Source organism: Odontesthes bonariensis, chromosome 3, assembly GCF_027942865.1.
Source record: "Odontesthes bonariensis isolate fOdoBon6 chromosome 3, fOdoBon6.hap1, whole genome shotgun sequence".
Lineage (NCBI taxonomy): Eukaryota > Metazoa > Chordata > Actinopteri > Atheriniformes > Atherinopsidae > Odontesthes > Odontesthes bonariensis.
In genome coordinates this window covers 26,136,638-26,148,450 of record NC_134508.1, presented here as the reverse complement: position 1 = coordinate 26,148,450, position 11,813 = coordinate 26,136,638, and the positions used below count along the sequence as shown (strand labels likewise).

The following is an 11,813-nucleotide window of genomic DNA, read 5'->3' as shown; positions in this document are numbered from 1 at the left end:
CACTGACCTTCAGCATTATAAACTTCGCAAATACCTCTAATTCGAAGCTAGAGTTATTTTTAACCCCAGCTCTCCATTTTTTCAATTTCCTTCGCCGAGATTGGGTAAATCCTGTCAGTATGACCAGGTGTTTTTATGTGCACAAAAACATCTTACACGATCTGTTGACCATCATAGTTGTCACATGAAGTTCAGGGTTGAATACGTTGGGTGAAAGTTTCCAGTGCAATAACTATCAAAACACCCCCCCCTCAACATCCCACTTAAAGTGATTTATAAGTCAGATCGGTCGACTTATCAAAAGGGTCCCAGGTGGAGGGCGAATGCTGTTCATTTCAATAATACAGAGCTGCATTTTACATGAAATGTCAAATCCAACCAGTGGTTTGCTTGCAGCGGGGCAACAGTTTTAAATTCCTTTTGTAATTACAAGTCCTTAAGAAGTCACGCGTTGGTATAAAGGGTTCTGCAGGTCATGCTCTCCTGCTGTTTGATGGGCTCTTCACAGGCCACCACCCCGGTTACAGAGAGCAGTTACAGAGAGCTAAATTTGGGCGAGTGGTGATCAGGTTCCCTGTCTGTGTGCACATGATACTGTCCATGTTACTTGAGCAATGTCCCTTCTCAAACCGTCACACACTCTCACCGAATCCAGACCCACTCAGCAAACCTCCTCCTCAGCAGTCAGTACGGCACCCGTGGTCATTACCGTCAAGTAAAGGACACTTTTAGGTTGTACTTTAATCATCTCTTGACTTGACACTGGATATTTTGGCCCTTTTGGAGCTCCAGTTCTGTCCACTTCTTCATCTTTGTCCGCGGACACCCCTGCTGAAGACCCCGGCGGGAGGAAGACACTGTTGACCTGCCATGTTTCTCGCACTGGTGGTGACGCCAGAGCTGAGGCAGTTTCTGGCCAGAGCAAGAGGTGGAGCAGTGCGCCTCATCAAGGTGTGCATCAAAGACGGTGAGTGACCCAGAATGGCAGAGAAGAGAGCTCTCAAAAATCACAAGCCGGTCAACAGGGGGGGGCTTGTGCTGTGCACTTGATTTAAATTGGCGGGATAAATGCTCTGAAAGTTGACTCAGTGACTTGTTGAGAGTGTTTTTTTTTTTTTATTATTACAAAATGCCAAGTCATCTGTGCCTTGTGAGAAGTTCCCAAAAGGTCTAAAATCTTAAAACCTCTTGTCTGTTTGATAGTCTAAAAACTGTTTTACATTCCATTTATAATTTTCAAAAATCCAGAAAAGCAGGTACTTCTTTCGGTGCCTTAAATATAATGGCAGCATATAAAAGGCCTAAAACCCTCGAGTTCGGTTGATCACTTCCTTCGAGCTACAGAGTTTGAGTTGTGGAGATCTGAGCTAACTGTTGTTCTCAGCAGTGACAAGATCAACAAAAAAACTTTTTGGAGTGTTTGTCTCATGTATAGGCAAAGAAAGCTGACCCACAGACAGCTGAGCAGCTTGTGTAAAATGCTCAGTGAGGCAATCGCTCTCTAGGTAACAGACTGTGGAGGTGGACTGAAATGTTCATGAGGTGTTTACATCTTGTTTTGGTGTCTGAACAACCCTAGGCTGTAATATGAATAATGACAGATGCATTCTGGGACTTCTTTTGGGGCTATCTTCATGATCCGCGGCTATCGCATGAAATGTTTGGTCTCATGTATTTGGGACTGAGACACAATAGACAGTGTGAGGGTTATAGGATTAGTTTTAACTTGGGTGAGTTTGTGTATGTATGTTCATGAACTTCTAAACATTATGTGAGTTTTAGACACCATTCTGTATTAAATTTGAATAGTCTCACACTAAGATAATGAAAAGGGGTAATAGCTTCCCAATGACTGATTGACTGACTGAAGCAACACAACCCAAAGACTTTCTGAAAATAATAAAACAAAAAAAATAAAAGGACACATGTACCTCTGAATTGGAAAATGAGTTAAACATCAAACTTTACGGGGCACAGAGACACTCGCTGACCCCTGATGGGGTTCAGACAATGGGATTGTTCTAGTTTGACAGAATCCTGGCTGGAGCGGCTCTCCAGCACTGCACTGTGACATCCTTACCCAAATCTACCCGCCATGCTCTTTAATCTCTGCAGCCATCACTCAGCTATTTTAACCAACATGTTACAGGCTGCTGCCCAGACAGGAGAGAAACAAGATCATTGAAGCCGATTTCATCACCGGCCCATCGGTATGCCACTCGGATTGCGTTCACCCAACTGTTTCCAGGAGGTCACGTCTCCTGATTTCACAATTTTGTTGAAGGAGAAACGACAGCACACAGCACTTAAGGCGGATGGTTAGCTTGCAGTTTCATACTAGTAGAGGCCTATAAAGACAGGAGAGAATGGCTAATGGAAAGTATGCGCGTGCAGAGCTGGAATGTGTTGTGGCTCAGAATAGCAACATGCCCAAAGAGACGGGGAAAAACCCCTGCACCCCACAAGGGCATCATGCTTTAGGTTTATTTGTTTTCTGGGAGTTTCCCAGCACCACTAAGAGATTTGATGGAGTCAGAAAATAATTCAGAACTATTTTTTTTTTCCACTTTATTTATTGGTTTTTTACAATTTAAAATGATACATAAGACATACAGCAATACAGAAATATAAGAACACCCCCACCCCCTACCCCACCACCCCTAATATTTGTCTTTTATCCCACTGTAGCACTTTGAGATTTTATTGTAAATGTAAAGTGCGTTATAAATAAAATTCATTATTATTATTATTATTATTATTATAATCTTTTCTAGCTTCAAGAGTTGTAGCGTATCTCTAACCCAATGTTTGTAGGAGGGTGGAGCAGCCTGCTTCCAATTAAGTAAAATTATTCTTCTCGCTATGAGGGTGACAAAAGCAGTGCCATCAGATTGTGCCCTAGGAAGATGGTCATCCTCACATTGAATACCAAAAATGGCTGTGAGAGGATTTGGGTTTATTGTTCTTTTAAATACTTTGGATAGGGTATCAAATATAGAGGACCAATAACCCGATAGGCCTCGGACAAGACCAGAACATATGAGCCAAGGTTGCAGGTGAAAAATTGCATCTATTACATGAATCATCAATTGTTGGATACATCTTTGCGATTCTGGCTTTTGACAAGTGCAGTCTGTGTGCTACTGTCTGGCACAAATTGATGAGGGGCGTATCCTTAAGAATATATCTGACCATTCAGTATCTGTGATTTGTAGGTTTAGATCAGCCTGCCATGCTTCTCTCAATGCATCAAGAGATGCCGTCTGAAAGGAGGAGAGTTTCATATACATAATAGATATTATAGAACTATTTTTTCGAGTAAGAAGTTAGCCTTTTTTACTTTGGTGACTATATAGGAAGAGGCGTCCAGAGAGAATACAACAAATCAAGTTGTAATGAAGTTTGAAGAATGGAAACTGTTTGTGTAATAAACTATCAAAATGATGAGCGGATCATTTCATAAGCAAATGACAAATTTAATTACTAATCTAAAGTGTCAACAATGATGATATGAGAGGAAATGATTTTAAGAAACAATGTTTATGGTGAAGAAGAGAGAGTGGAAATAATTGTTCCATTATTCCATTAAATTAGTTAATCTATGAGGCATTTGTAGTAAGAACCTGGAAATGAGTCATTTAGAAAACTAGAGTAAGTATACATTTAGTCTAATGTTACTTTGTATATATTAAGAAAAATATTATTTGCTGTGTTTCACTATTTTCTGCTACAATGTTTTGTGCATTTTAATGTTTGTGTTTTTCTGCCATGTTAAATTGTTTCTGTAATTACATAAAGACCAAAGAAAATTTCATTTCATCTGAAGGAAATTGAATAAAAAACAATAAGAGCAAATTTGACAAGATTTTTCAAATCGGATTACAGTTTTTCTCCTACGTGGTTATCATTGTTGCCTGATCAAGAGTGCAGACTAAAGTATTATGTATTTGAATAATATACATAAACAGCATGCTATATATATATACACACACACACACACACACACACACACACACACACACACACACACACATACATATGTGTATGTGTATATATGTGTGTGTGTGGTGCTGAGGTATGTGATGAGAAATGGTTTGATTTTCAGAGCAGTTGGTGCTGGGGGCCTACAGAGAGCCGAAACACAGCTGGGACCAGGATTATGATCACTTCCTGCTTCCTCTGCTGGACGACCAGGAGCCCTGCTACGTTCTGTACCGCCTCGACTCCCAGAATGCACTGGGCTACGAGTGGATCTTCATTTCGTGGTCTCCTGATCAGTCTCCGGTAAGACATAGCACTTTTGATTAAACCACAAACTAAATAGACGAATTTGTTTCAGTAGATGGATGTGGCAAATTAAAACATTTAATCAAGACATTAAAAATGCAACACTCCTGAGCATTGCGTTGCTTTCCTGACTTTCACTCCACCTGATAATTTACGAGAACAAAAAAATCATGACACACTAAATTTAAAAAAACAAAAATCAACCTGGATAATGATAACTGTTTATCTATAACTGAGAAAGTGATATTTCCAACGAGACTTAAACGCAGCTATTGTGAATGGACTGGAAGCAGCATGATGTTGATTTCTATTGTAGGGGAGTAGAAATCTCTCATTCCCATTTCCCAGTCTGAAAAATCAGCTGGAAAAACAGTAGGGTGACCTGAGATGAAAGTGGGAAAACAGCAGTCCCACAGGTGGTCTCCAACTCAAGTCTCCCGCTTCAAGACAACCTCCTTACGACTGTGTCACTTGTTAATGAGCGAACACTGTAGAATTACGTTTCAGTGTCCCCTGTCAGATATGGACATAAGCACAGATAAGCAAGATGTGGCTGTAGAGCAGTTCTCTGAGCATTAAAAATGGATGGAAAAGGCTCCTGATCAACTGTGAATATATGAGGATTTGGGAAAAAATAAATAGTTGCTCTTATAGCGCGTCCTATGAGCTTGAATAAGAACAGCTGGACTTCTTTTTGTTGGTTCTTGAAACCAGGGATTACCATGAGCTGGATGACTGAAAATCTTATAGATTTGTGTTAAAGGCCTGCAAAGTTAGGGAATCCATACAAAAGAGGGCACTTATTTCCAACAGAAGACACTGCTCCTTGAGGCCTGAAAAGACATTTGTAGTTCAGATTTTCTTCCTTAAATCAGTTATATCAACATGTAGTAACACATATGTATAATGTTGTAGGACATTAAAGAGACAGATGCTTATACAGAGTTTCAGACGAAACACGACGAGAGCCTGCAACCAATGATATGAAACTGTAAATCAAATTATTTAAAAAAAAATGTAAATTGACCAGTTCAGACACTGTCCTCTGTGATGTCTGCAGGTGAAACAGAAGATGTTGTACGCCGCCACCCGTGCCACAGTGAAGAAAGAGTTTGGTGGTGGCCACGTGAAATATGAGATGTTTGGCACAGCAGAGGTCAAAACCCTTTAAATTCACCACTCGCTATAATGACAAACTGTCTTATCAGCTGTGATGACATGTTTTAGTGGCGCTTGTAAAAAACCTCTTGTTCTGCTTGCAACCCCAGGAGGACATCTGCTTGCAGGGCTACCAGCATCATGTGTCATCCTGCTCGGGTCCGGCCCCGCTCACATTAGCTGAGCAGGAGCTCCGGCGGATCAAAATCACAGAGGTGAGAGGTCAGCATGCCCTCAGCGGTGGCGTCATCGCTGCACATAGCTTTGTATGTGAGCTGGTTCCTTTTTTTTTTTTTTTTTTTTTTTGCGCTCGCCTTTGCAGGGCCAAGTTAAACAGGTATGTTGATGATTGCTTCATTTGTGTATTCAATGTAGAAACAGAGGGAGAACACCTATTATGTATGGAGAATATAAAGCTTTATGATCCCAATAAACTCACAATGGATTTTCCTTTAGAGGTTTAAGGTGACTGACGATAGAATGTGTCTGCTTGCTGCCCCCTGCAGGTGAAGACAGAGATCAGTGTGGAGAGTAAGCACCAGACACTTCAGGGCCTTGCATTTCCCCTGCAGGAGACAGCCAAAAGAGCCTTACAGCAACTTTCCCAAAAACGAGTCAACTATGTGCAACTGGTGAGCTTGATACAAATTAGAGTTGCTCAAAAACCTAAGAGAGGCCCTGATGTTCCAGCCTCAGGCTTTCAGCTCCAATAAAACCAACATCAGGAGCAGTTTAGCAACTTAAGTATTGATGTAGTCGACTTTTTTTTGTGTGTGTTGCAGAGGCTGGATGTAGAAAAGGAGACAATTGAGCTGGTCCACGCAAACCCAACAGAAACCAGAGATTTACCTTGCAGGGTTCCCAAAGACACTCCCAGATACCACTTCTTCCTTTACAAGCACTCCCATGAAGGAGACTACCTGGAATCTGTCGGTATGATACGGATCCTTGTATGGTCATGGTCCTGTTTTTATAGTTGGACAAGGTCTACGAGTCTATCTGCACTCCTGGAACACAGCACTTAGAGATAATCTCAGAGCAGCTACAATGCAATGCAAATCCTTAATCCATCTGAAAAGAAACGTTCAAAAAGAGGTTTTGCCTCATTGTAAAACAGCTTGTTTGCCACATGCATTGCATCAACACTCACGTGGTATTTGGGAACTGAGGAGACTACTTGCTGCAATGTTGAAAGTGAAATATTTCCCCTTGTTTGTCGGATTTTCAGCTACTCAGCAGTTTGGAGCCCCTTTTTAAATATCATATAATGTGACAGGCGACCTGTCCAGGGTGTACTCAGCCTCTTGCCCAATGGCAGCTGGGACAGGCTTCAGCACCTCCGTGACCCTGAATTGGTTTAAGCCGGTATAAAAAAATGGATCAATGGATGAATATAATGTGACAAATATTTTCTTTGGTGACATTTATTGAATAGGCATGTTGATCAGACTCTTACTACATAGTTATGCTGTTGCAAAATGCAATGAATGTGGGTTTGCATTGTTTTTTCTGAAACAAGCAAGGCTTTCCCTGAAAAAGAAATCGAATGACAGCTAATGCTGCTCCAAAACCTGTCTATATCTTTCAACATTAACTTTGCCTTCACTGATTTACCCATTTCCTGACAAAGTGTACACAAATGCACCCTCATATCATTTGTGGACCCAGTGACAAACTGTGACAGCGGTTTTCAAAAGTGTTCCTGAACTCGTGCAGTGATTTTCCTCTGCAGAAGCATGTCTGTTCTCAGTGTGGTGCAGGGTCAAGAGGCCAAAGAATTCAGTATCGGTTTCAGTTTTGTCCCTTTAGGAAAGAGATTTCTCGGGATTCTGTAAATCTTTACATTTTATTATAGACCCGTGATGAAAAAGTTGTTCGAATATACTGGGGGTTTTTTTGTTTTGTTTTTTTACTTATGACACAACCTTCTTCTTTTTAGCTCCGTCCCAACATTTTGTTTGCTACTTAAATTCATCATGAAAACACATGTTACACGTAGCGTTTACATGATTTGCAAATCACTGCTCAGCATATCAGTTTTCTTTTGAAATGGGATTGTACAGAAATGCATCTCTGCTGTATTTTCATAGCAAACTGTTGGAACCCCACTTATTACGCAATGTTTTTGTCGTGTGTCATCACAGAAAACGGCTGCCCTGTGTACAGGGACTGTGAGCAAGTCCACCACTTATTGATTTTCCTTCTCTTCTCATTTCATTTTCATTTGTAAGCAAAAGATGTAGAGACAAGGTGAAGAAAAACATTATGCAACAGAATATTTTTTTTCTTAAACCCTTTAAATCACTGAAACAACTTAAAACGATCTTGGTTCTTCTAAAAATATATATTTAAAATTCTTATAATGCTTTCCTGTCTGCAGTGTTCATATACTCCATGCCAGGATACAGCTGCAGCATTAAGGAGCGGATGCTGTACTCCAGCTGCAAGAGTCGACTTCTGGAGGAAGTGGAGAAAGATTACCATTTGGAAATAGCTAAAAAGGTAACAGATGGATAGAAGGGGGGATGGGATAGAATATTAGTAAACACAATTACTTTCAAAATAGGAGCTGGATACATTGGGGTGATGGTGTGTGTTTTTTCACACATGGTGAATATTTGAGAGATTCTAAAAGCAGTACATTCACATCAGGCTGCTTTTTAAAATTGCCGGAAAAAAAATAAATCTGTGCAGGATTCTTGATTTTTTCCAGAATTTAAAAAATTCAGGCTGCATGGAGAAGCTTAAGCCAGTATGACTCCCAGAGACTGTAACTAATCCGATATCAAATAAAGAAAAATCCAAACAGCTGAAACATGTGGCGACTGCGTGGAGCGGACTTGAACTCAATGCCACTTAAATCCTCTGTGAAACTTGCGCAACGGCAAGCTGACTAATAAATGTCAGAGTTATTTATAGGTTTGAACAGAAAAACCTGCATTCTGAATGCTAAATTTTGTGTCCACTTGCCTTGACTGTTTTTATTTTTCCATCTATGTGCAGTTGGAGATCGACAATGGAGATGAAATGACAGAGGAATTTCTGTACGATGAGGTCCATCCCAAGCAGTACGCCCACAAACAGGCCTTCGCAAAGCCCCGGGGCCCTGCAGGAAAAAGGGGACATAAGCGTCTTATTAAGGGGACCGGAGAGGCCATACAGAACAGCTAGAGGCAGATCAAAAAAATCTCCAACACTAGTGTCTGCACTTCATGGCTTTCCTCCCCATTTCTCTACTCACAGCTCGTTATGTGTTCGTTATGAACAAGCACCGCGATGCCTTTCATCTGATGTTCCTGCACTGAAACAATTGTGATATATAACAAATGCATTTTTGGTTGGTATGTGCTGATATATAAATCAGTCTCTCTTGGTAAGTTTGTAATAATGATTCACTGATAATTTAGTGAAATACATGTAGAGACATTTAGAAAAGGCTCGGACTGAAGTGCACACAGATTGCCTTATTGCTCTAATAAGATAATCCTGTCTGCTGTATTTATGATCTGCAGTTACACAAAATGATTCAAAATATACTGACTTGTAAATGCACAGTACAAAGTGTTTCAGTCCAGCCTTAAATACAAGTTTTGTATCAACAATGTTTGTATGACGTTAACAACATGACAGGAAATTCCCAATAAAATTTTGTTTATACTGTTGTGTTTGATCTTCTTGGCACAGACTTAATGTATTTGAGTGTCTGGAAATATCCAACTTGTTTATTTACTGGCCTGAAAAGAGATGGGATAATTACATGTCTCATTGAGGAGGACAAGCTGCTGTACAGTCACACATCTACAGTAATTAACGATAGAAATTAATCAAAAACTGTGAAGTCCCAGCATTTGAAAAAAATTTGCTGGATTAAACTGATCACATAAAAATGATTTCAGCTGAAGCTCTGGGATCTGCATTGCGTGGGTGCTGAGTGTGAAATAAGCAACTACAGCATGACATAAAGATTCTCACTGGTTTCCTTAACAACTACCTGCTCTTTTTAATACAGGACAACTGGAGTCTGCAAATCTGCAGCTACCTGGGCTCTAGGATTAGCTTGAAAAAACATCATCCTGAGTCTTCCACATGCTTCAACAAAGCACATGGATTACAACCTCAGTTCCAAAAGTAAGGACGCTGTGTAAAATGTTAATAAAAACAGACATGTTTACCACTGTGCATCCCCTCTTCTTTTAACTGGACTACAGGCAGGTCAGTTCAGAACCCGGACTCTTCTATTATGAGGCCATGTTGTTGTATTAGACAGGATGTGGGGTTCAGCATTGTCTTGAAAATATGCAAGGCCTTCCCTGAAAAAAACATCATCTTGATGGGAGCATCTTTTGCTCTAAAACCTGTTGATACCGCCCTTTCCAGTCTGTAGGACATGTTCACATGTGATCATCTCTCTGCATGATAGAGCCTTAACCTGCATTTGTGGATGGCATGTGTTCACAGACGATGATTTCTGCAGGTATTCCTGAGCCCGTGTAGTGATTTCTAGGACAGAATCATGTCTGTTTTTAATGCAGTGCTGCCTGAGGGCCTGAAGATCACAGGGATCCAATACTGATTTTCAGCTGTGTCCCTTTCACAGAGATGTCTCCAGATTCCCTGAATCTATAGATGGAATGTTCAAAGTCTTCACAATATTATGTTGAGACACATTATTTTGAAACTGCTCGACAGTTTGTAGACAGGTATGTTTTCAGATTGCTGAACCACTGCCCACCTCTACTTCTGACAGACTCCAGCTCTCTATGCTTCTCTATTTATACCCAGTCATGTTACAGAGCTGTTGCCAGTTAATCTCAGAAGTTGCTGATCTCTGTTTTTAGCACCACTTTTGCGGACCTGCCATCAAATTCGAGATGAGTCGGTATTCTTCATGAAATAGTAAAATGTCTCACTTTCAGCATTTAAAATATTTTCTGTGTTTTGTTGTGAATACAATATAATTTGCAAACCATCAGATTTTGTTTTTGTTGACAGTCTTCCGATACTTTTTGAATTAGGGTTCAAGATTAACATTAATTATCATGGGTGATCACTTCCTTGGGTGTGTTAGTGTTAAATAGATTGGTACTTTTCTCTAAATTCATTTGTTATTTGGTCTTTGCTGTCTAAAAAGTGCACACTGAGAAGCAGATTTATTGTCCTCTCGTGGAAGATGATTGGTTATAAACAAACAAAATAACTGATCTTGAGTCAGGCTATAAGTTCTGTGAAGTCAACCACAGTTTTAAGCTAAATGTCACATACCATTTCCCAAAAAGTTAGAATGATGATTCAAATGTAAATAATACGATGTCTTTGACTTTTTCCTTTTCTGTATTTTTTTCCATTTGATACTACAAACTAGTTTATAACTATTAGTGGAAAAAACTGGAACATTTTTGCAGAGCTTACAAGCAACAAATTAAGCTAATTGGCAGCAGATGAGCAACATGATTGGGTGTAAAAAGAAAAAAAAAGATCATCCCAGAGAGTTTTTCAGAAGTTGGGGAGGGGTTTCGTTCTGTGAAAGACAAACAGTTGGCCAAGAACTCATCATCATCTACTCTATATTGCATAATTAAAAGATTCTTAGAAGCTCGAGATATCCGCAAGCTGGGACAGCGATGAAACCCAGTATTAAAAAGTCATGGTGTTCAGGCCCTCAGATGGCAATAAAAACAGTCGTGAATTTGTAGGGGAAATTACTGCAGGAGTCGAACAGGGACACTTGTGGAAACCACTGTGGAAAAACACCCTCGTGGTTTATCAAATCAAAATTTAATGAAAGTCTTCGTGGAATTCATCGATTCCTTTCCTCTGAGCTGCTAACAGCACACAAATCAATACCAATGTATGTCCTAGTTCGAGTCGTAACTTGCATATCTTTGCAGGCACCATTACTGCTGAGTAACATTCAGGTTTTGCAGCAAAGCGTTGCATATTTCAGCAAGACAACAAAAAAACACATTCTTTATGTAGAACAGCTGCACTACAATCAGTCCAAACCTTCCACCCAATGAGAACATGTGAAGCATTATAAGAAAAGAAATATATGTCAAAGGAGGCATCAAACTGTAGAGCAGCTGAAAATGCATACCAAGCAAACATCTCAGTGTCATTTAATTTCTTTTTTCAATTTACTTCCTCACTCAGGAACATTCCTGAAGACAGTTTTGTACATCGATATGCTATCACACTCACCATGACGAAGCATTATGTTTACCATGATCATTATGTAAGGCTTCTTTTTGTCACCAGCAGAGGGGAAAGTTATTAATTTTAAAGGCCGCAGAAAGTAAAATAATAACGTGTTTATCGTGCAAAAGGGAAAGTAAGCACAGTAAGATACAGCGGTTTGGCAACCAAGAACA

The 11,813-nt window shown here is 40.0% G+C and overlaps 1 protein-coding gene across 1 annotated transcript; it reads left to right on the top strand.

Annotated features, from left to right (window-relative positions):
• Positions 1 to 524: 524 nt before the first annotated feature.
• Positions 525 to 9,102, top strand: twf2 (twinfilin actin binding protein 2). The gene is made up of 8 exons (XM_075461301.1): positions 525 to 967; positions 4,106 to 4,284; positions 5,348 to 5,443; positions 5,556 to 5,660; positions 5,952 to 6,077; positions 6,228 to 6,378; positions 7,826 to 7,947; positions 8,449 to 9,102. The coding sequence occupies exons 1-8, from the start codon at positions 871 to 873 to the stop codon at positions 8,614 to 8,616; spliced, it is 1,044 nt and encodes a 347-aa protein (XP_075317416.1). The 5' UTR covers positions 525 to 870; the 3' UTR covers positions 8,617 to 9,102.
• The last annotated feature ends 2,711 nt before the right edge of the window (positions 9,103 to 11,813 follow it).

Bases quoted from the DNA above. Each gene is read 5' to 3' on its own strand.
- twf2 (XM_075461301.1), top strand. From the start codon at position 871: ATGTTTCTCGCACTGGTGGTGACGCCAGAGCTGAGGCAGTTTCTGGCC. The intron at 5,661-5,951 runs GTGAGAGGTCAG...TGCCCCCTGCAG, and splicing joins GGCGGATCAAAATCACAGAG to GTGAAGACAGAGATCAGTGT. The intron at 7,948-8,448 runs GTAACAGATGGA...ATCTATGTGCAG, and splicing joins ATTTGGAAATAGCTAAAAAG to TTGGAGATCGACAATGGAGA.